General features: G+C 38.7%; 2 protein-coding genes across 5 annotated transcripts; both read left to right on the top strand.

Annotated features, from left to right (window-relative positions):
* The first annotated feature begins 408 nt into the window (after positions 1 to 408).
* On the top strand, positions 409 to 11087 carry LOC112046732 (uncharacterized). 4 transcript variants are annotated; one of them, XM_024083497.2, is made up of 9 exons: positions 409 to 568; positions 978 to 1337; positions 1719 to 1806; positions 4925 to 5111; positions 6144 to 6286; positions 6715 to 6859; positions 7478 to 7581; positions 9001 to 9042; positions 10824 to 11087. In XM_024083497.2, exons 2-8 carry the CDS (start codon positions 991 to 993, stop codon positions 9007 to 9009), a joined length of 1023 nt encoding a protein of 340 aa, XP_023939265.2. In that variant the 5' UTR covers positions 409 to 568; positions 978 to 990; the 3' UTR covers positions 9010 to 9042; positions 10824 to 11087. The 4 variants fall into 4 exon arrangements, with proteins under 4 accessions (XP_023939265.2, XP_023939266.2, XP_023939263.2 ...); XM_024083498.2 differs by having other exon boundaries at positions 10827 to 11087; XM_024083495.2 differs by lacking the exon at positions 9001 to 9042.
* Positions 11088 to 11941: 854 nt separating this feature from the next.
* On the top strand, positions 11942 to 24499 carry LOC112046726 (uncharacterized). The gene is made up of 14 exons (XM_052881264.1): positions 11942 to 12479; positions 14206 to 14291; positions 14943 to 15045; positions 15536 to 15675; positions 16041 to 16459; positions 16820 to 17277; positions 17616 to 17703; positions 17941 to 18069; positions 18537 to 18702; positions 19253 to 19428; positions 20194 to 20323; positions 20940 to 21096; positions 22494 to 22636; positions 23397 to 24499. Exons 1-14 carry the CDS (start codon positions 12173 to 12175, stop codon positions 23514 to 23516), a joined length of 2622 nt encoding a protein of 873 aa, XP_052737224.1. The 5' UTR covers positions 11942 to 12172; the 3' UTR covers positions 23517 to 24499.

Here is a 24499-nt window from a genome sequence, read left to right on the forward strand (position 1 = left end):
CGTTCGATTACTTGATCGTTTTTTTGCTGTTTCGTCAAAAGAATCGATTCTTTTTAGAAATTGTGTTTATTGCAAATTTGATTTATTTTTATAAGATAGAAATACTTACAAATAAAACGTTACTTCATATTTTATTAAATAACAAGTTTTTGGACGTTTTTTATGCCATTCAACTACAGAAACAGGCATTTTTAGGGAGCTCTTTACACGACGAAAACGATTACAACAATGAAACATCGATTTTATAGCAACAGTTTTTATTAACGCGTTAGATCATTGATTTTTGATCTTTGCCAGAGAGGTAACGGTTAGCGAGGCAGGTCCTGTTATTAATGGTCGAAGACCGACTCGTAAATCTATGGTCGCCTCAACCATGGATTGTAAATGTATCCTCTATGGCATATTAGATTTTTAATTTGTTTGAATTTTGATTATGGCAACATATCTAATTAATGGCGGATGCGCTTGCGTGATGCCGGGTGCGTGCTATTTTACCATCTAAAAATTGGCGTCTTTTACATTACAGTGATTTATATTTTGTGCGGTAGTGCTGTTAAATAATACATTGGTAAGTATCACTTGCTTGCTCATTGAGGACATTTTGTTGTATAATGTTTGTTTGATATAGAATTTATTGAACTGCGACGAAAAAGGTTTCGTGAATTTTCCATGAACGCCATGCTTCATGGCGGGCCCGCTTGGTATTGATGTTTACCGTTATTTGCACATTACTGCAGAAACCTTGAGAACATTTTAAATAATAAATATTTCTTGGACATACTTAGATATATTTGCGCTATTTTCGCGAATTACAACTTTGTCCTTGGTGTTAGACTGCTAAACCTTTCTGTACCTACAAGATAGATGTATCTATATGGCGGGAAATGAATGGAGTCGGTCAGTTAACTTAGCGAAGCTTCTCGGTAACTTTGTTTCGTGGGAATTAGTTATTCGTATTTTGTGTGGTTAATTTACAGTTGAACACTTAAAATGGTGGCGCGAAGAGGTCGCGGCGCGAAAAGCCAGCCAGCGGCTAAGCCGAAAACCGAAGAACCCGTGGCGGCAGAGGGCGAAGCGGAAGTGGCCGAAGTGGAAACAGCTGAAGAAAACAATGGAGAAGCAGTTGCAGAACAGACCGAAGAAGCAGCAGCTGCCGAAGAACAGACTGTAGAAGGCGAGCAGACCAAGGAAGAAGAAGCTAAACCAGAAGAACCGAAGGAAGAAAAGGTTGAATCTGGTAAACTACTCGTGGAGAACCTCCCGCCAAGCTGTCTCTTTGACTATCAAGACAAGCTTAAGGAACTATTTTCCAAGCATGGGGAAGTCACCAGTGTCAAGTGAGTACAATTAGGCAGCCATTTTTTGTATAAATATTAAAAAGCCATCAACATTCAATTTGTTAACATTCAAATATCAATCCTTGAATTTTTAAGTCAGTTTTTTGAGATTTTCACTAGATTTTATGACATGCCTACATATTCAATCGAAATGTTTCATTCATTGCTACAACTTTGATAAGATGAAAATTTTACACAATTTTTAACTCTTGCAGTAAATTTTACAAAACTATATTTTACTGTGAATATTATTATAATGTATTGCGACTGAAATCACAAAATTTTTAATTATAAAAAATGATAATGTTCTAGAGTGTCAATGTGCACATAGAACACTCTGGAATGAGATATTAACGGGAGAATTTTTTCTTTTCTTTTTAGACGTGGTCCAATCATTGTAACCGAACTGACCACTACACCAACTTTATCGGCTATAGTCGAATTCAAAAACAAAGATTCCCTGGAAAAGGTAAACAAAAATGATTATTAACATTTTTTAATTTAATTATTGAAGATTTTATGATATTTATTAGTTACTTTAGACAATGCCTTTGCGACGGGTGGAACCCTGAAAGGCTGTTAATGTTAAGGCTAGATGTTTCCAAATTACCTTCAGATCCTTGTAAAGTATGAATGACTATTTGAATGTTTCAAATGGCTGGTCTGCTACTGGGAAACTTGTTGGGAATTTTACATTTTTTTAATGTAGAGTGAAAAAATGTTTTTTTTTTATTTCATCCATGGTAGTAGATCAGCCGATACCTATTTCTGTGATGTCAGCACACATACCAACATCTTTAAGTCTTGTTCACATTGTTTCAAATAAGCTAAGTTTTCCCAGATTTGAAGTTTATCCAGGTGACTACATTGATAGCATGTACTAAATCTATATTTTGAAATTATCCAATTTGGTGGCCACTACTTTACTTTATTTAGATTAATATCAGTTTAGTTTAGCACTTGTGTTTAAATTGTATTGACCTCACAATATCAATCCAGCTTTGCAGTATCTTGTTGATTCTTAGTATATTGTAATGATTATATTGAAAATTTTACATCAAAAAGCAATGACAGCCTTAAATTTAAATGGTTAAGAGATAATGTATTCATATTCTACCTAAGCCCAAAGCTTCTTAGTCTAGATTTAGGATAGGCTCTAATTCTCACAAAAATAACAAGTGTATGAGGATTGCAACTTTGTACCTAAATAATTAACACTTTTTGTTTTGAACAATAAAAAAAAACCTGCAATCGCTCTAAATGAAAAGTGGCACACAATTATTTGTACTTAATAAGCTTCTTGATCAATATTTTCCTCTAGGTGAGGTTGAGCTGTTTTTGCCAGGTGTGGCCAGTGTGCTACAGTTCGTTTCACTCTTGAAAGTTTGCCGCGATTTACGACAGTTGTACGTAATATGAACGTCATACAGGCGACTGTCACCATACCCATGCTATCTGATAAAACACAAGGTGAATATGAGGGTGAAAATAGGATCATATATAAATTATCTTTTTGGATCTAATCAAAGAGTGCTTGAGGATTAACATCATTATAATTACAACAGCTTTGTTGGTAGAATCAGTATCAAAAGAGTTGCAAATCTGGATTGTTTGGATACTCTGAAATATTGGAACAATGTGAACCTTAATTTGCTGGGTTCTTGTAAGTATCTGTCACTGATACACTTTGCACTAAATCCTACATTAACTCATTTATGTTACTTTCTTGGTGTAAATTTCAACATTATTTATTATTTCTTATTGTATCCACATTATGATATATGTGTCAGGAATATTTTATTATCATAAAAATTGTTGAGTAGGTACACTAAAATTAGTCGAGCATTCTTGGTATTATGGATATTTTATATAAAGTATATTAAAAGCATGTATTGTCATTGTAAGTAAGCTCTATAGGATGTCCTGACTGATGGGCTGATTCATTCATTCAACACAGCCAAAACTGTTGGCTGTGTTGTCTAAAAAATGAAATTTAGAATATAGCTTTAACTTGTAACACTAGTAATAGGTATAAGGATTTTTTTACTTAAGTAGTAAGAACTTAAGTATCTAAGTATTCTGTCTGGTGGACAATACTTTTCATTTGGTTAAATACATTGCTCGACTGAGAAATCAATTGCAATAATCTACCAAAAAGCCCCTGTCTTTTGGTCAAAATCGTCAAATTTAGCATTATGCTAACTTTATGCTGCAATTAAAAAGGTAAGATTCTTATTATGCAGATATATTTTTAATTCATTTCTATTACATGAACTTAATGTTAATTAAATATTATTGTAGTTCATGTATAAAATTGTAAAATAACTAATTGCAAGGCTTTTATCTAAATTTATGTGACCTTTTAGCAACATTTGATGGTACAAAGGTAAGTCTTATAAATTTTATGAAATGGATACTTATGATAGCAAACTAAATAGAACCATATGTTTTCATAGGTTTTGAGATAAACTTTACCTATGAAACCTATTCAGATTGATATTATACATATAAGACTTTTGTTTTTTTTTTTTTTTAATTCTTAATTGTCAGCCAAGGAATATAAACCTTTGGTGTTAAATGTTTTCAATACATACTTATTATATTACAATTGTATTGACTTCAAAACCATCATTAAAAAATGCTGCTGTGTAATTGATTGACTCGGTTTTGATTCACAAAGCGCACTCATTCTAAGATAATCGTAATTTGCCATTTGTGTGCACTTCTATAGACAAATCAATTATCCAAGTCTCGCAGTACAGTAGACCTATTATATGTCAATTACATATCTCATGAAGAGATAAAGACATTGTCGACCAATACAGTTGTCCCAGTCAAATCTCTTTGTCCAACAATGCAACAGGGAGTGATGTTTCCGGTTCCGCTGCCATTGGCCAACATGTGTTCTTTCTAGCGTCTCAAGATAAGTCGTGTTGTATAGGTGCAGGGTATGACTGCAGGCGCATTCTTCATTCATGTTCATACATATATGAGATTGGCCTTCGTTTAGGAATAGATCTACCTATCTACCTACATGGACCTCCAAGCACAACGATCTCGAACCGCCAGCATCCAGTGGCCCCCTGCAATTCGCTTGATATCCTCGATCCACCTAGTGGGCGGTCGACCAACACTGCGCTTTCCGGTGCGGGGTCGTCATTCTAGCTCCTTAAGACCCATCGGCTTTTCGAACTATTTAGACTTCAGCTTCGCGAGTCGCTGAGCTATGTCAGTGACTTTGGTTCGCCTGCGGATCTCCTCATTCCTGATTCGATCATGATTTCGACACAGAGAAACTCCAAGCATAGCTCGCTCCATCGCCCGCTGAGTGATTTTGAGCCTTCTAATAAAGCCCATAGTCAGCGGTCAAGTCTCGGATACGTAGGTTATCACTGCCAACACGCACAGACTTCCAGCACTGAGGAAATACACAACTACGGACTACGGAAGCCAACAATACAAGTACCAATAAAGTATAGCGTTTATGAATTCCTTTTTCTGTCGCACGCGGACAAGCTCATGGCGACTGTCGCTAGTCCCCGTGCGACAGGCGGGAGACGCGGTGGGTGACGCGCTGCGTGTCGCAGGCGCTGGCGGAGGCGGGCACGGTGCTGGACGGCTGCGCGCTGGCGGTGGCGGCCGAGTCGCGCGCGGAGACGGCCGTGCTGGTGGGCGTGCCGTACGAGGCGGGCACCGACTACGTGCGCGCGCTGTTCGCGCAGTGCGGCGACATCGCGCACATTCACGAGTTCAGCAAGACCAAGTACAAGATATGTGAGTAGTGTAGTTGACTTACAGTGGTATTCATCCCATATAGAGGCATCCCCAGGGGAGCATTCACCCGCTGAGTGTCAAATTCTCATACAAATAGAGGTTAAATTCCACACTCAGCGGTTGAATGATATCCTGGGGGTGCCCTTACATCGTCTATGAATTCCACTGTTACTGTTATTATTATTGTTTTTTTAGTAAAAGAATATTTGCCATATCTTTTAAATATGAGCAATATTCCCATTCTTCTCCAAGTCGGGAAATCCAAAGGGGCGAAATCAAACCACCACCCCTCGGTGATGAGTCCGACTGCTTTACCATAGATCTATTGAGACTTAATATTATTATAAGTCTATTTGACTGGCTCACTACAGGGTGTATACTTATAATGTTAAACTCGTAGAGTGATTAGTCTCACATATTAATAATGACCAGGACTGACAGGCTAACAAGCTTTCTGTACATAACAAAATTGACAACTCTAATCTGAAATTTTGTTACATTTAAAATTTCAGCCCAAAGAATAAAGAAAAACTCAATATTTCCTAATTTTTCTCCTCATTTCTGTCTCTATCTTATAGAGATAAAGAGATACCGAAGCATATTTTACAAAATTACATTTGATATTTTCTTAGTTGGATGTTGATACCTATCGTTAAAATTGTAACAACTCACTTGGGATGAACTTACAAAACTAAACACTGTTAACAAAGCCAATAACATATGGTTCCAAACTTCACACTTTGCTCTCATCCGCACGAGAGGTATTTTAACGTCCATTAAAAAATCTCTCTTTAAGTTAAATGAAGGTCAATTTCCAACACCCAAAATAGAAAATGCAACACTATTCCAAAAAAAGCGTTGTGTTTTAAAAAAAAGCTGTAATGTGAACATAATATACTTGGGAATGCATTTGTTGTATTTGAAGGCTTTTTAAAAAACCTTGTGGGAATGAGAGCTAAGTAAGGAAAATGGTATTGTCAACTTACTGACTGTTGACAGAATGTAGTTTGACAGTAGCCATGTTTGCCTCAGTGCGAGTGACGTTCCGCGAGAAGGAGTCGGTGGAGAAGGCGCTGAAGCTGGACCGCGAGCTGCGCATCAACGGCTTCCTCGTCACCGTCTCCAAGTACCGGGACGAGGATGAGCAGAAGGCGCACGCGGCCAACACCAACAAGGTAGGCCTTCCACCACACGTGGTTCTTGATACTAGCGTAGGTTGGGTCACCAGTGTTTGTATGCATTGTAATATAATAATAATTTTTGATTTATTGCTAATTTTATTAATTGTAATTTAAATATACTTTTAATAAAGAAACATCAAAACTAATAGAATCCCAGAGCTGATGCTGTTCTGTTCCAAGATTAATCAAGTTGTCAATGTCTTCAGTCCTTTAGTCTAAAGTCCTTTTCGTGAAAGGAGTCCACCAGACGCGGCGCTAATGTCTTAATGGCGCCTTATTTGGTAATGGCGGTCATTAGCGTAAGGTGCTGTCAATTTTAGTTCAGGTTTTATCCGCGAACTTCTTTCACGAAAAGGACTCTAGGTCTAGCGTCGCCATAGACTACACCCGAGCTATAGATGATGATTTGTTTATCGTCGCAGAACAAGCGGCAGCACGCCGCACAGAACCGCAACAACGCGGCGCCGGCGACCCCGAGCGCGCCGCCGGCCGCGCGCCCCAACAACTTCAGGCCCCGCGGCGGCGGCGGCGGCGGCGGCGGGTTCAACGGCCGCGGCAACTACAGGGGTAAGCAGAACTGCAACAACATGTTACAATGGCGAAAATCAACAAAAATGCGCCATAAAACTTTAAAACTACGACCCTAAACCGCCATATGAATGTGGAAAGTTTGATCAGCGCGGCGCTGGATAGCAATAGCACGATTTGTATATATTTCCACTCTGACATTCTGATTGCGTTAGTTGAGTTCGGAAATCTTAATTAAAAAAAAAATTAGTTCCTGAGTTATCTAATTTTCATTTAAATGTAAAATAAAAATAATCTTCAATAATAAGGGAAACTCAAAAATCTTTTTATTATAATTTTATATTATTATTTGGTTACCATATTTACAAATGAAGTCATGGTAAGTCCCACAGGTCTGACATGCTCGACTCTACATATCTCGTGATCGTGACATGACATATCACGTAATCATGAAGAGAAAAAGACAATCGACCAATAGCTGCTGAACTGATAATATCGCTCTCTCTTACGTAGTGACGGGACGAAAGGGAGCTATGTTTTGAATTCGCCGCTATTGATCGACAATGTCATTTTGTCTACATGAGATATGTCGTGTGTCGCATGTCAGGCCTGTAGGTCAGTAGTAACGTGTGTGTGTGTGTGTGTGTGTGTGCGCAGGCGGGCGAGGGCGCGGCTTCGGCGCGCGCGGCGGCTCGTTCCCGCGCGGCGGCTTCGGGCCCGTCAGCTCCTACATCCCGCCGCAGCAGTTCATGGGCCGCCCGGTGAGCACCTACCGTTGCACTCATAGACAACGCGAAACAAATGGCTTGTTACACTCGTACTATAGCTTGGCAAATTCGTTCGTAACACTTCTGATAGTCCGCGGGGGCCTGGAGGGGTTAGCGATACTATACCGTACTGTAGCGATACGCTCGCACGACTTCACACCCCCGCAGTCCTTCTCCGCCCGTCGCTCGCGATGAGTGTCATCAACGGACTTTGCCAGGGTACATACATGTATTTGAAAATCAAAGGAGACCATTTTGGGCCCGACATTCATTACAGAACAAAAATTAACGATAAATTTCCTTTATTTTATATATTAAATCACAATAACCTTCTTGTAGTCTGGTGAAAATAATTAGCATTTACAATTGTTAATATTTTTTGTTATGTGAGTTTGTTTGAAATAGTGCATTTTATATTTTGGTACTTGCCAATATGTTAATTTTTAATGCTACCCACCATCGGATATTAGCGATACAGGCATGTGGGCTTATTTGATGGTGGCTAGCAAAAAAAATTTAAGTAAACCAGATTAAAACTGATACTATTATTTAATAACTGACACTAATTTGGACATTGTAACGGTTAATTCATACAATCTGGGCCCAACAATTTATGAAAAATGATTAGTTTCATCAAGTAGGCTTATTTCACAGAGAGCGAGGTTGAAAGGTAAAAATAAAAAAATACATAGAACCTCCTCCTGTTTGTTTGATTTAAAGCACGACTATACAAAAATAGATCTATACTCCAACTAGTTCTCTGTGGACTGCTCGTTTTCCGATCAACAGGCTAATTCAACTAACTTTGACGTATGCTAGTTGACATTTAGCAATTGAGATGATATCTATCAAAATATGTCATCTGCTACCTACGTGGATATCATACAGTAGGTAGTTGACATTTCTCAATTGATTTGATGTTTATTTTAATAGGTTGTTAATAAAGACCAAGACAACTCACTCTGAATGAGCAGAACTGATTAATTTCATTTAAGAATTCTACATAATAGCTTGATGTTAGTAATTAGTCTAGTATTCTTACCAGATGAAGTAAAATACATTGTATACAATAGTGTGATACGACAAATATTAATAATTTAATTAAACTCTCATTTATTTATTTGTCCTTTTTTATATTTTTAACAATACTATTATAATACTGATTTAATTTAATTGTACTGTTATACTTTTTTTTTTGGTTATAATTTTTATTTTGTACCTGTATTTTTTTGCAAACTTTTTATACATGCTTTTCACTTTTTTTTTCATTTTTGTTTTTCATATCGCATGCGTCTTTAATCTATAGCCGAAACGAGTGCATAGAAAAATGTGCAAAGAAATGCAGTTGAACCATATATGTTGACAGAAAAAAAATCTCTTTGCCATGTATATTATTCTGTGCATTCTTTTCAGAACTACTAGAGTGTCATTTGAAAGAGTGAAGAGTGCATACAGGTATATCGCTTTGTTCAATTTAAATGTTACATTCTGGTGCTTACTAACGAAGCTCGCATTTTTGCAGAATAATCCCTAGGCCTACACCACAAAATTAAACAAAGCCTGTAGGTATACAGGGTGCTGGGGAGTATTTCCCATAACTTACTGATGTTGACGAGTCCACTTAAAGGAGCCGAACTACATAACTAACTATTTTATTAACTAAAAAATTAAAACTTTTTATGTTTTCATACAAAGTAATTAGAATAATTCTAACTATCTATGTAACACGCGCATTTTAAAATATGTACGCTGGCTACGTTATAATTACAAGGATGCATATAAGGGACACATTTTAAAATCTATTTACAAAAGAAATATTATTTACCCCTGAAAATATTAATTTTAGAACACATGTTCTTTAAACATTCTTAATTAATTTTTGGTAAAGAATATAAATCCAGAGTTATGGGCACCCCACTCCCACTCCTGAGCACCCTGTATATTCTTTGTTTAATAAACTAACCCTAATCTATCTGCGAATATCGATAGAAAGTCCGTTGGAGTGTGCAGAAAGAATGACATACAAACTGATGTAATATATAAATAGCCATATGAAAGGGATTTTACTTAAAGTATAAAACATTACTTTCGATGCTCACCGGTCAACCATTTAGGTCTGACACGCTTATCTATGGTAAAAAATATGGCTAACATTCTTTTTCACAACTAGCGGACCACTAACTTTCGGCCACGTGAAATTCAGTTTCTTGGAAACCATTGATTTTTCCGAGATAAAAGCAGCTTTTTTATGTTGTGAAGAACCTCTTCTATCTTCAATTGAAAGTCACATTAAAATCTGTTCTATGTTAAAATAATGTCTGTCTGGGATTAAAGTTATTTTTTAAATCCCAGACAGACACTAAAATTTTATTTATAGGTATTGAAAATAAGCCAAGTCAAAATTTCTACTCTGTAGGTCAATAACTTAGATGAACACCTGCTAATAACAATTATAGAATTTGGGATAAAGTCCAATTTAAAAGTAAACATTTCCAATTTATAGCCATAGAAGCGTAATTGGTTATCGTCTGCGTCGTCATTATTGAGCGTTTAGCTATTTATTGATTTCATGGTTGGTTCACGACCATTTGAACAATTAGTTAGATTGACAAGAATTTTTAGGTTAAAAAAGAAAATGTACGAGCAATGTTCTCACAATTGCCAGCCTATGGATGACCTCTCAAATGTACATCATATTTATGAATAGAATACAATATCTCTTTGAAAATCACCTAATTCAAAGTACTACTCTTTGAAATTCATAGAACACAATCTCTCTATTCTATGTTTTATTATGAAAATCCTATTTGACAGTGATTTAGAACAATATAGAAAAGCTACAGCATAATATGCTGAAAACGCATTGTTGGTAGACCCCCCACTAGATGGACTGAGTACATCAAGCAGGTTGCAGAGAGCCGCTGGATGCTGGTGGTTCGAGACCGTTGAAGCCTATGTCCAGCAGTGGACATCCATCGATTGTTAATGATGAATGATGAAGACAGTACAGTGGCGTAACTTGCCTTGGAGGGACCCTGTATCAAAATAAGTTGGGGGACCCAATATACGAGCCGCAAATCCCGAAATTTTTTTTTAGCAGTTTTTTTTCCAGGAAGCACTAGATAAATTGAGATTGTAGATTAAATTTGACTAATTTTTGTTTTCACACTTGTTCTCTGTAGTCCGGGGGACCCCTACATGGATGAGTATAATATTGACATTGTTTTTGTCCGCAGCAGGGCTACATGAACGACGGGCAGCGGCCGAACAAGCGGCTGCGACAGATGTAACTGCAGTAGCGTGTAAGATACGGAGGCAACGTGTGCGTGCCCGGTCGTCTGTGTGTGTGTGTGTGCAGTGGAGTGTGTCAGAGACTGTGCGGATAAATCTAGCTAATTGTATTTACTAAGTACACCAGATGAAGTTTTAATGTTAATATTAACGATTGTAAACTATTGTCTTTTTTGACAGGTAATAAATAATTATTACTAACATTTCAATGAGGTTTTTATTTTTGTACCCAGACCTACCCTAACCACCCGGCAGTTTACTTTTATAAAAAAAAATTGATAATTTTACTTTAATGGCCAGGCTGTTGGCTGTTACTTGTGGGTTTACTTGTTTACATCTGGGTCGCTTCGAACTGAGGCCGAAGCTGCAGAAGTTTACGAGGCCACCTGGATGTGGCCTCTTGGACTATGCTGAGGAGCCAAGGTTGTTTTGATACTTTCCTGTTAATGTCTCTTCATCTATTATCACGGAAAGCCACCTCGTTTAAGAAAATAGATCACAAAATATAGTCTGGCAAGTTCGTTAATAACACTCCTATGATATGCGGACGACTGGGGTTAAGACTGCACAGGTGTGAAATCGTGAGTGCTGGGAAGTGACGTGCATCAATCGTGGGTTTTTCCATTCATCGCTACACGCCCCCCGCCCTGCGCCGAACTTCGGGAGTGCTACGAACGAAGTTGCCAAGCTATAATGACAACCAAAGATGTAATTTATTACACACCAACAGGGCCAATGACTCACGTGCTCTCTGAAGCATGGAGGAAATGTTAAGTTAATCGTTTAAAAACAGCACGCCTCTCGAGTAAACTTGTTTTTACGCTAAATTGCACCCTAAACGCAATATTATAAGCGATATTACATGATATACAAAATTGATGAATAAATTAGTGTCACATATGTATATCGCATCTGATTTTATCACATTTGAATATTTATTCGTTACTAATGAATGGTTGTTACATAATTTATCATGAAAATGAAATAAATAAGTCGCTGGAATATATTCGAAGTCGATAACTCGCCGGGTCTATAATCTTCCGACAAGCCTAGCCCGCTGCCTGCCGTTACATAATCATTACGCTAAAAGTAAAACATGTTAAAAACTGAATTTTTAAACGGCTATTAACATTTAGAAATTGCGCTCTCCTTACATTGACTTTGAGTTTGCGTGCGAAATGAATATCGGAGTCTATTAATGTTTCTGAACGCAACGTGCGCGCACGCAATTAATATAAATTGGAGACACAAAATAAATAAAAAAGAACAATAAACATAAATTTTAAATGCCAAAATGAAGGTGAAAGTGTTAACAATTTTGTTATATTTAATTTGTTTTTTAAACTTAACGGAATGTATAACTTCCCGTGAATATGGCGGAAGCGTAAATTCAAAAAAGGAACAGCTGAAAGTTTCCAGGAGCTACAAAACGCGTGGAGAAGTGATGGACAATTTGTTTATAGTTTTTGATCCGTCCTTTTTGTCGTACGTGTGGCCCAAAATAAAGAACGGTGTGCATTTAAATATTGGAGATTTTTGTTGGGAGGATGTTAGTGTGCTTTTGAGGGATTTAGCAGGGGGGCGTGCTTGGGCGTACAGAGGTAAGTTATAGATAAAATTTAAACATTTTATAATCAATTTACAAGTTATATATTTTCTATTTATAGAAAAAGAAAGGATTTTTGAAACATACGTAGAACAACTTAATATAAAAGTTTCATCACATTCGGATTAATTATCTTGAATTACATAGACAACAAAAAGGTTGATACAGAGGTAGCTCTGTAAATACAAAAAAAAAATATTTTATGGCTAAATGGTCCGGGTTTAGATTCGATAAGTTCATCTTCAGGTTCTGTCAAACACAGATCCGTAAATAAAAAAAAAACAATTATATCCTTTATAGTAAAAGGAATAATCTCTCTCTAATAGATAAGTAGATACTATTTATACCAATATTTTAAAGAGGAAAGATTTGATTGTAAGTTCGTTTGTTTGTTTGCATTGAATAGGCTCTGAAACTACTGAACAAAAAATATAAATATAAATATAATGTAAAATTCTTTCACTGTTGAGAAGCTTTATGCTATATTTTATTCCCGTATTCCTACGGGAACGGAAACTACGCGGGTGAAACCTCGAAGCGTCTGTTAATATTCTATAATATTTCCGTGGGTATTTCACAAAGAAATGTAATTAATAAATGGTCAACATTCACAAACTTTTCAAAATGTTTTGTATTTGAAGATGCAGTAAGAAGTCAATACAATTTAAATGTTACGGAATTGGAATTGGACCCTTGATGTGTAGCGTCTAAGGGGGTTACGGTTACACCAGTTTTATTTTAAACATTTATCCTTTATATAATGAATGATTTATTTATTTTGCTATCATCCGCGAAAAGTGAACCCATGCGACAACGTTACCCAGGTCCGACAAAATACTCTCTACGTACGTTTCACCCCGAAACCGGAGCATCCTCAGGAGATGTTGACTCTACAACGTGCAATTGCAAAAATTCTATCCAATATTTATCCCTTAATCGAAAGTCATGTCTACTAATCCAATGGGAAAAAATAAAGAAATACGAAAAAAATATAAGGTTAACCGATTGCAGGCCTTTTGAAAAATCGGGGAAATACTTTTTATATAAATTTGTATAAAATTACATTTAATTTATAGCAAAAATCCGGTTCGGTGTGTAATTTGTGACCATAATCAATTACGATTATAGCAACGTATAATCTCACGCACATCGCATTGAAAAGCAAGAGTTTACGAGTTGCTGTTGCACGCAATTAGTGCAAACGCAGTTGTCTGTCACCGACTCATCCATTATTTATTTATGGATCAATGTACACATATTAGCATTTGCTACTAGAACTATAAAGACTACTTTTCATTGTCACAATTGGTGACAGAATATGTCGGAAAAAAACTATAATTCATATTTAATTAAGCCTCTAATTGACAGAGTTAAACGATCGAGTTAATTCAATAATTTATAGTGGCACTTTTTTACGCTTTGTATTGGACGCACCTACATAATTTAAGACATATAATTATTACAGGATTGTTTAATGAATTGAATGAATGTTTATTATTATGATAGGTAATTGTTTTTATCTATGTAGGTATTTTGTAGCATCCGCCTTTCTCCTAATTTATTTATCAAGATTTAGTTACCTACATTACAAGTCAACTTATCTAAGCTTTTACTATATACCGTGATCACGAAAACCACGAAGATCCTGGGTTCGGGTCCTGGGTGCTATACCCACTAGTTTCCTCCTATGTAAAAGTATGTTTACTCATCTCATTTTACAGCTGCAGATGCCTCAGGCCGGTACCAGTCCGGTCTGTTTGAAGGGAAGAGGTTCTGGCTTGGCTCCAAACAACAGTGCCTTAAGTTAGTAAGTATTAATTAAAGCTCATAATCATATTCATCAACATCATCATCAGCCGATGGACGTTTACTGATGGACATAGGCATTCTGTAAGAAACTTCAAATACCACGGTCTCGAGCCGCTGGCACGCAGCGGCATCTCGTAATCCGCTTCATGACATCGACTCACCTAGTGGAATGTTGAGCAGACTGTTTTCCGGTGTGGGGTTGCAACTCCTACTTCTGTCTGGGGTTCCTTTATAAGCAAATAGCGGACGCCCGCGACTTCGTCCGCCATTAGATCTCTTGCAAAATCCGTTCTTACGTCTACTAATTACTATTTATCCGATGTCTACTACCTAACTGTAAATTGCCCTGCCCAATTTTATCTTTGTACGTCAAGACTTCTCAAGATTTTGTGATGTATTTGTTGTCGTTCTATATTATTTGCCATTAACGGGTCGCGGGGACAGGGGGAATCGTTGGGATCTAGGATGACAAGGATCACGAATAAATATATTTTTGGCAGTCAATAAGGCGGCGAAAACTCGCGAAGAGCAAGTAACGGGCTCGCCCTCCCACGACTCGGTCCATGAGACCGTGTGGTCGATGGGGCCATTGAAATTGGTAGGTTTTGCAGATATGTTACATAGGCAACTCTTCAAAAATGTTTTGCAGGACAAGAGCCACGTGTTGACGGAAAGCAACGACACGTGGGGCGAGTTCTACAGCGGAGACTACCTCAACACCTTGCTCAGCAGGGAGAAGGAGTTCGGTGGAAGTAAGGACTTTATATCACACTATCACCTCTTAGCGCCTCAATTGTTAATTAAATGAACTACAGAATTTCATGTGATGCGGGCAAACCCGATGACACAAGTATGGTTTATTTTTGGTAGCCATTCATAGTGAAATTGTGATAGGACTTTTATTGTATTGGAAGACATCTTATTGTATAAATTTTAAAATTGATATTGCTATATTATAATAATAAGCCGTCTCATCCAATTCGTGGAAATGTAATGAGCAAACTATGATGATGACACCTACTTCATTAATTAAGCAACGCAATCCTACAGTAGGTATGTGTTACTTTATAAGTCTGAGAATAAGCACTAAAGGTTTTGTCTATGCCAGCGACTGCATTTTGTTATGAAAAAAAAACCTTCTGATTAGGAGTAGTTAACTACGAATGGAATATAGGTTTTTCTTTCGGACCTGAAAACCGAGACAAAATATAACAAGTTTAATGAGCTATATAATCGTTGCAGATATAGATGAATGGCATGCTCTAGTAGAGCGCGACGAGCTGATGAGGCGCGTGGTGCAGGAGGACAACGAAGCGCCCATGCCGCTGGCGTACACCGCTCTACAGATCATGCTCAACATCACCAAGTTTACTATGCCGAAGGTAAGCCACTGGTTATAACCTACAACAGTTAAACAAGAAGTTGAGGTGCATCTAAAATAACGTTTGTTACTGGAGCATTGTTTTTAGGGTTCCCAACGTACGTACGTTTAAAAACGGAATCCTTAAAAGATCACTCACGTCTATCACAGTAAATTTTTTGAGTATCATTTTGGTCATTGGTTCTCTAAACTAGTATAATGAAGAGGAAAGATTTGATTTTTTTTCCTTACGTTCCGAAACTCCTGGACACCAGTGGAAAGCTAATTTATCAGTGAAACAAAGATGTTCCACTAGCTGTCAATAAAGTTCTTACTTCTTCAACATTTCTGGTTCTGTTCAAATTAAATTTGTTTCTCCTCTTACAGTCCTACGATATCACGCTAGGGCTGTGTCTACCACGTACATGTTCTGCCGAGGAGGTCGTATCTATTATCAACTTCTCCATAATGCTCAACGACCACTTGAAGACAAACAAAACTGTATCTAGATCCGTTAGAATAACCTCTCTCAGATACATTGAAAATTTTTACGACATCAAAACTGATATAGCAGCTGTAATGCTTATATTAGTCACTGCTTGTCTTGTTGTACTAGCTATCATTGCCACAATTGTTGACTTCGATTGGATTAAATTCAAACCGTACAGCAAAACGTCGAGTTTCGACCTACAGCAATACAGCCATGAAGACAAGAGATATGCAGAAGAAAAGAAAATTAATGTTTGTAAAAAGGAACAAGTGTCGAGCTATGATTTGCAGCAGTACAATCAGGATATTGAGAAAAGGTATTTATTTATTTGTTTACTTCACTATATCATGATACTCACAGTATTGTAAAAGCTTTTGAAAGTGCTCTAGTATCTGAGTGGAAGTGAGTATCTGTGTAGTAGACTTGCAGTGAGGAGTACCTACTGGTTAAAGCGGATAGCAGCAAAATTTTTAAATAACCGTCATCCTTCGTAACTTGAGTTTCTTTAGGCAAATAACAAAATTTAGGTACAATAATACATCTTCATTTGATTAACAGACTGTTTAGAAATCTGACTTGCAATTTAACCACTTTTATATTTCGTCTATGATCTCGGTATATTCCTGTCGAAAACGTTACGTTCGTAGCGTTTCTAATGTGCTAACATTGTCATCAGGTATGCCGATGAAAAGATAGCCAACGTCCACAGGAAAGAGCACAAATTGGTAGAAGGAGAGGCGTTGTCCTTAAAGAGTTACAGTGAACTAAAGAAAGCTATGAGAGAAAAGGCTCTGCCTCCGTCGATTACGCTAGACGTAGTGACTCCGGAAGGGAACACCAGCTGTTACAGATGCGGCAAGTATAAGAAGCAGTGCGCGAGCTCTTCACAAGTGGAGAGCGTTCCGTGTCCGAGGTTGAAGTACAACTCGTGCGCGAGTCTCACCACTGAGTACAAAAGGAAGAACAGCGTGTACAAGAGTCTATTGCTGAGTTTCTCACTGAAGCACAGTTGGATGAGAATATTTAACACGAGCATGGCGAACAAGGACCTCGCTATGATACACGTTTTGAGAATAATTGCTGTCTTGTGGATCATTTTCGTGCACGTCGCTGTAACCGTGGATTATATTTCAGGTATTTAATTAATAAGGTATTTCCGAAATTCCTACTCACGAAACACTATAATAATTATCAATAAATCATCCTAAAAATACATACATATCGTCATGCCTTATTCCCGTGGGGATAGGCACGTTCTTTCACTTCCAAGTTTATACAGTACACTTGGGACTTATTGAGAATTTCCGCGATTTGGCCCAAGAACGTTTGATTTGGTCTTCCGTTTCTAACTTCGATTCATCAACTATGCTGTTCACTTGCCTTATAATTCCCTTCCATGCTCAAAAATTTTTGTATAACAATTTACGGATTCCAATGTAATTAGGACTATGTCACTAAATGTTATGTTCCAGAAAATGGCGCTGATGTAGACGACCATAATAATGCGTTTTACATATTGGCTACTGGAACTTTGGCTTATGACACTCTTTTCTTTGTCAGGTAAATATGTTTATTCGTACATGATTTTTTCCATTCCCCATTTTGTCCTATAAGCTAATTGTTATAGTAAGGTAAACTCGATGCCTCCTCAGTTCTTTAATTACTTATTTTTTTAATCGGCTTAGTTACGTGAAGGAAAACTGTTTCCCTCAGCCCGTAATTTTCAAATAGTTTATATTTGTTTAGCTGTCGTGATGTTGGTTATGAAGATGTCCACAGTGTTTCCTTTGCCCACAGTGGCGTGTTTAGCGCGCAGCACTTCTTCTACCTGAAGAGTCGCTACTCCGTGGAGGAGCTGGTCAACATGGGCGGTTTCTGCGGACAAGCGTTGCAGCTCATCTGCTTTATTACTAACAGAGCTATCCGGTGAGGTGTCTTCTTTAAAGTTTTTATGTTATAATCTTTGTTTTTTCTAATTTCAATTATTGTTTAGTTTTTGTATAGCAGATATATTATCTTCAAAGAAAATTACTATATCTGCTGTTTAACATTAAAGCAAAAGAAAATAGAAGACACTTAAATTGCAAAAGCAAATTCCCAAAATGCAAAATTTGGTAAGTTGTTTGTCAAATCGTGATTAAAATTAAGACTTTTTATATTTATTATAAAATCGTCGATATATACCTATTTTTATTTTCTTTTCAACTAAGCGGAAAATCTGCTTACGACATTAATGCGAGGCGAGGCGAGTATAAAACTCGAAAATGCCTCTCATAGTTAAGTCTAGCTCCTTAACCTTGAGCACTGTTCACTGTCTGTCACGGATATAATTTCGTGAATTCTCCTGAAATTCCTCTCCTGAACTTGCAAATAAAGGTAAAAGACTTCCATAGATTGCTCCCACCATACATGTACACCATCTTCCTGACGGCGGTGCTGTCGCGAGTGTCGCGCGATACGGCGGTGCTGCTGCTGCCCGAGCGCGACTACGACTCCTGCGACACTCACTGGTGGCGCAACCTGCTCTACATCTCCAACCTCTATCCACTGGAGGAACAGGTACAAGTTGACATTTTTGTACCTTCACATTCTACCAGCAATTTTATGACATATATTATTAATAGTGCTAATATCGACAGACATTAAGTCTGTCTTCACACTTTTTTTCTTCTGTGGAATGCATTATTTTATGGAAAGGAGGGATGAGATTCAAGTTGGGAGTGCTTACTTAAGATTTCGTCATACAGTGGATGAAACGAGATGGCGACGCGACACGTAGACGTAGGTGTAGGTCGAGTCACTAGTTAATATGGAACTCGTTCGACGAGTTCTCATTCCTTCTTCTTCGTCATTCACTGCGTAGTGGGAAATATTTAGAAATTGCCTATAGTCTTTTTATGAAGGTACTGAAGTCGTAGGTACGTGGCAAGAAATACGGACGTCGAAAGGATTAGAGATCGAAAAATACTGCTGTTGTACAACTTTTCCCAAAAATTTGCGACATGAGACTTTACATATAGGACGTGATGGTAGCCAGGTACCTCTCCAAATAATTTCTGGCAAGCAAATTCTACTTGGTCCGACATATAGTAGTATTGCATATGTCCAGTGCATGCAAGTGTCGTGGTACCTGTCGGCCGAGACGCAGCTGCACGCGCTGGGCGCGCTGCTGTGCATGTTGCTGGCGACGGGGAACCGCAAGGCGGCCGCCTTCATCGCCGCCGCGCTGCTCTTCGGCGCCACGGGCTTCGACCTCACCACTGCCTACACGGATTTTAAGCTGCGGTGAGTTAGATAATCGAGATAATATTTATTATATTACTTGATCTATAGGTAGGCGCATATTACCTTTTGCCCCGTCTGTCGAGTCTGTTCTAAAAACTCTAAAACTGAACGGATTATCGTTATTACAGTTTTCAGCACCAGTAGAAATACCTATATCCACGAGTATTCGTGGCATGATATATGGTAGGACGAGTAACGTGACCACACAACACAACTTACCTGCTTACTATCCTCGCTACTTTCCACGCAACTCGGGCAGTGTCCGTTGGTTAAAAACGAAATTTGTTGGAGGTGCCGTAAAAAGTGAAGCTTTGAAGATTTTTTATAGAAAACTAATCTCTGAAATTTTATAAAATGATTTTAGAGATAGAGGGTCGGGACTCGGTAGGGCTGATTTTTCGTCCTCGCTATATTTTGTTTGCGGGGTATCGTAACTGTGGGAAACGAGGGAGGCAACAATTTGTTAATTAATAAATGAATAAAACGCCTCCCGCCTGTTCCTCTCTCGCTCCCGTCTATTGTCGTATCCCGCACCCCTGTACCGCGCAGTCAAGGACTTGGTAATATCCATGCTAGTATTTTAAATACGGTAGTAAGTCTGTCTATCTGTTACCTTTTCGCGGCTAAGCCATTGAACCTCGGAGCAAACCATAGTCTACTTTTTATCTTGGGAAGTTATCCACGATTTTTCGGGAACTGTAAACAACCGATTTTTATGTGAACGGAGTCGCTACATTCCTATGAACAATGTTACATTTGTTCCAGCGCATCAAACGCCTTCGCCTTGTACGCCATAGTCATTAACCGGCCGTGGAGCCGCGTGGCGCCGTACTTTGTGGGAGTGCTGTCGGGTTGGTTGGTGTACGTCATGGACGGAGAGTGTGCCGTCTCTAAGGTTCGTTGGTTTATTTCCTTGTGTTATATTATTTATTCCCTTAAAGCAAACTTGGTTGCAATCAAATTAGTTGGGGGGCCTAATATGAAGGGTAAAGGTTTCTTAAAAAATAAAGATGTTTAAAGAACCTATATGATATACAAAGGTTTTTCAAACTAAAGGACATTGTGGACAACATTTTATTAATTTTAGCTTTCATACGTAACCCTGCAGTAACACCCTTGCAGTCTTGGGGCCCAGTATCATTGATACTGCGGGTACCTACGCACCTGGTTACAATGCTCTTGGATTATAAGGATAATAATAAATATCTACCTACCCAAATTACAATAAATGTATTACCTAAAGTACAGTAAATGTAGTACATTTGTGCCGCTGTGGTGGCGACTAGCCACGACCAAAGCATACTACCAGGGCACGCTTTAGTCAATTCAGAATATATAGGTACAGCTGGGAACTAAATACTCATTTTAACCAAAGCAGAAACTTGACACTAATTTCGGCGGACCTCTTCAACAACTACTGCCGCAAAATTGTTGTGGTTTCTTCTATAGCCCAGAACTGAGTTTCGGTTTCAAGAGCATTCCCAGCTGTGCCAGAGATGTGTATATTTTAGACAAGCGCGTGGTGCTTCTGGTCGGCGACGGCGAGCACGTGGCTGGCGTCGCTCGTGCTGCCGTGGGTGCAGTGCCGCTGGGTGGCGGGCTGGCTGCACCTCACGTGGCCCGTGGCGCTGCTGTGGCCCACCCTGCTCTGCGCCACCAGGTTCTGCAGTGAGTACTCCTATACCGGCCACAGATGTAAGCGTAGGCGTAGATAGATATATTCGTACTTGTCGATATAAACGGCCTGTACCATGTAGCTATGTGGCAAGTCGATTCTCTTTCTGCAAACGCTAACAAAACAAAAAAATGTATAGGAATGACAGATCCGATCGTTAACGTTGACCTGTCGATAACGAATGTCATTTCCTGATGTCTACAGGCCCATAGTTCTATCTTTCGCATCCCTGCTGATTGCTTGGATCCACCGACGAGGCACGATTAACGACAAGATATACTCGTAGTATCTACGTCAAAGGACAACATAATATATACCTCAGTGAACGTAACGCTTTACGTACGTATAGGTTCGAGATAGAATCCGTTTGGGTTAGTCAAACAAGAAAAAGGTTTAACTGCGACATTGCGATAACTTTTTTTAATTCCTCCGAGGATGTATACCAACAGTAAATAAACTATTGTCTTTTTTAATCACCGAGGAATTTTTTCATCATTATTATCAACCCATATTTGGCTCACTACTGTGCTCGAGTCTTCTCTCAGAATGAGAGGGGTTAGGCCAATAGTCCACCACGCAGGCCCAGGTCTGATTGGCAGACTTCACACACGCAGAGAACTAAGAAAATTCTCAGGTATGCAGGTTTCCTCATGATGTTTTTCCTTCACCATTTGAGGATGTGATATTTAATTTCTTAAAATGCACACAACTGAGGTGCATTACCCGGACCGGGGACTAACTCACACCCTCCGGAATCGGAGGCAGAGGTCCACATATCCACTGGGCTATCAAACAAACAAACAAAGCCTTTATTACTTCTTAACAATAAATTACATAGTTATTTTAAGTTTATTTATCCTATACTATTTGTGTTAGATGGTTAGTTTATTAATATTTAACAAAATTGTGTGTATATTTTTTTACAATTGTTTGTTCTTAAATAAGTGTTAGAAGGTTAAAATTGTTACGTATGTTAGTATAGTACTTAATAATTATGTTAAGAATTCCTCAATGAGTATAGGCCTCAGACCAATTATAGAAGGACCTGTATCGCACTCATAGTCCAGAACAAAATTGTCTGTCATTTTCTGAGCAAAACGAGCTTAGATTTGGTATATATCTTATACTAAACTAGAAGTTTTTGCCCGTTTTTTACACAATTCAATTACACAGAAAGGTATTTTTACGGAGCTCTTTAACCGACGAACACGATTACAACTATTTAACATCGTTTTTATAGAGACAGTTTTTATAATCGCATTAGATCGTTGATCATATACTTTGACAGAAAAGTAACGTCTAGCGAGGCAGGTCCTAAACAAAAATTGGTCTGAGGTATAGGCCTACTCCAGGCTCCAGGCTATCACGCCTTATTTTTATGTTATGCCAGGTAAAACCCGTCCCATACTGAGCAGCGCTTGTGTGGTGGGAGTGAGCCGGCTGTGCTACACCATGTTCCTGCTGCACGGGCTCATAGCGCGCTACCTGCTGCTGTCAGCGGACGCGGCTCTCTGCTCGCACTTCTATTGCATTGTTAGTATGGATATTCTATTTTCGGAAGACGTTTGACCTTCTATGTAAAGTCTTCGTGTCGTGAAACTATCTTAACCACGCCAAGTGATAACGAGATAAGTTTTACTACATTCCCTTCGCATCGAAACGAAACAGGTAAGTTGATAAAATTAGACCCTGTGCGCTTCATAAGTGCACAGGATTTTTCATATCGGTTTAATAGTTTCAGAGCTTATTCAATGCAAACAAACAAAAACTTTCTCTGTTTTATAGGAGTATAAACTATACTTTTGAAACGTCAGTTTATTTTATGACAATAGTGATAAGTAAAATCAGTAAAGCCACCAGCGTGATGGAGTATTGGCCTAACCCCGCTAATTCTGAAAGGATACTCCTGCTCAGCAGTGAGCCGAATATGGGTTGTTAACGATGAAGTAAAGTAGATTACATTAAAATATATAAGTTACGAGAGTTTCTGAGAAAGTATAGCTTTTCAACGTCGTCTTTATATTTATATATATTGGAGTATTTTCGAGAGTGGATGTTCTTGTTAAGGACTCCAGCCTCTGTAGCCAAGTAGCACATCGATTCTCTTTCTACGATCGCAAACGCTTCGAAAACTAGAAAAATGTATGGGAATGACATTTGCTATCGACAGCTCACGTAATCAAGATCTGTCATTCCCATACATTTTTCTAGTTTTCGAAGCGTTAGCGAGCGTAGAAAGAGAATCGACGTGCCACGTGGCTATAGGGGCTGTTAAGCTGTAGTTTTGTTCCAGTTGTGTTATTTCGCGGGCTGCACGCTGGTGACGCTCGCAGCGGCGCTGTGCCTGTCGCTGCTGCTGGAGATGCCCAGCTGCTGCCTTCTCAGGAGAGTCTCCGACTACACCTACCGGTGAACAGACTACCGGTGATCTTCGTTCCTACATACTTATTATAACAATACCATACCTAAGTTAATTTGTTGATACACAGCTGAATCCTCGGCCGAGCGGTAGAGGGGTGCGGGGTGTGACGTCAGAGCGGGAGGAATTATAGCTTGGCAAATTTCGTTCTCGTAGACTACTAGTGCTCATCGTTCCTACGTACTTGTTATAACAATACCATACCTAAGTTAATTTGTTGTTGAACACACAGCTGAGTCCTCGGCCGAGCGGTAGAGGGGTGCGGGGTGTGACGTCAGAGCGGGAGGAATTATAGTTTGGCAAATTTCGTTCTCGTAGACTACCAGTGCTCATCGTTCCTACGTACTTGTTATAACAATACCATACCTAAGTTAATTTGTTGTTGAACACACAGCTGAGTCCTCGGCCGAGCGGTAGAGGGGTGCGGGGTGTGACGTCAGAGCGGGAGGAATTATAGTTTGGCAAATTTCGTTCTCGTAGACTACCAGTGCTCATCGTTCCTACGTACTTGTTATAACAATACCATACCTAAGTTAATTTGTTGATACACAGCTGAGTCCTCGGCCGCGTGGTAGAGGGCTGCGGAGTGTGACATCAGAGCGGGAGGAATTATAGTTTGGGAAATTCATTCGTAACACTCCCGGTGATCCGCGTGGGCCGGGAGGAGGGATACCCCGCGCAGTCCTTTCCTCCCGTCGCCCGCATATCATGGGAGTGTCATAAACGAACTTGCCATAGTAATTCCCACTTATTCCTTGACAGGCCTGAGTTTATAATGTCTCATATTCAAAGGGTGTTTGCAAAAATAATGTGTTACCCCGCACGCCTCTTACTCTCTGGTACTGCGCGATTGAGGACTTATATATGCGATTTTATTTTAACAAACTTACTATTAGTATTACCTACCTATTTAATCACTCCAGTATTTTAGAATATTAATTGTATCTATAAGGTTAAAATTAAACAAATTAAAAATT

Source organism: Bicyclus anynana, chromosome 4, assembly GCF_947172395.1.
Source record: "Bicyclus anynana chromosome 4, ilBicAnyn1.1, whole genome shotgun sequence".
Classification (NCBI taxonomy): domain Eukaryota; kingdom Metazoa; phylum Arthropoda; class Insecta; order Lepidoptera; family Nymphalidae; genus Bicyclus; species Bicyclus anynana.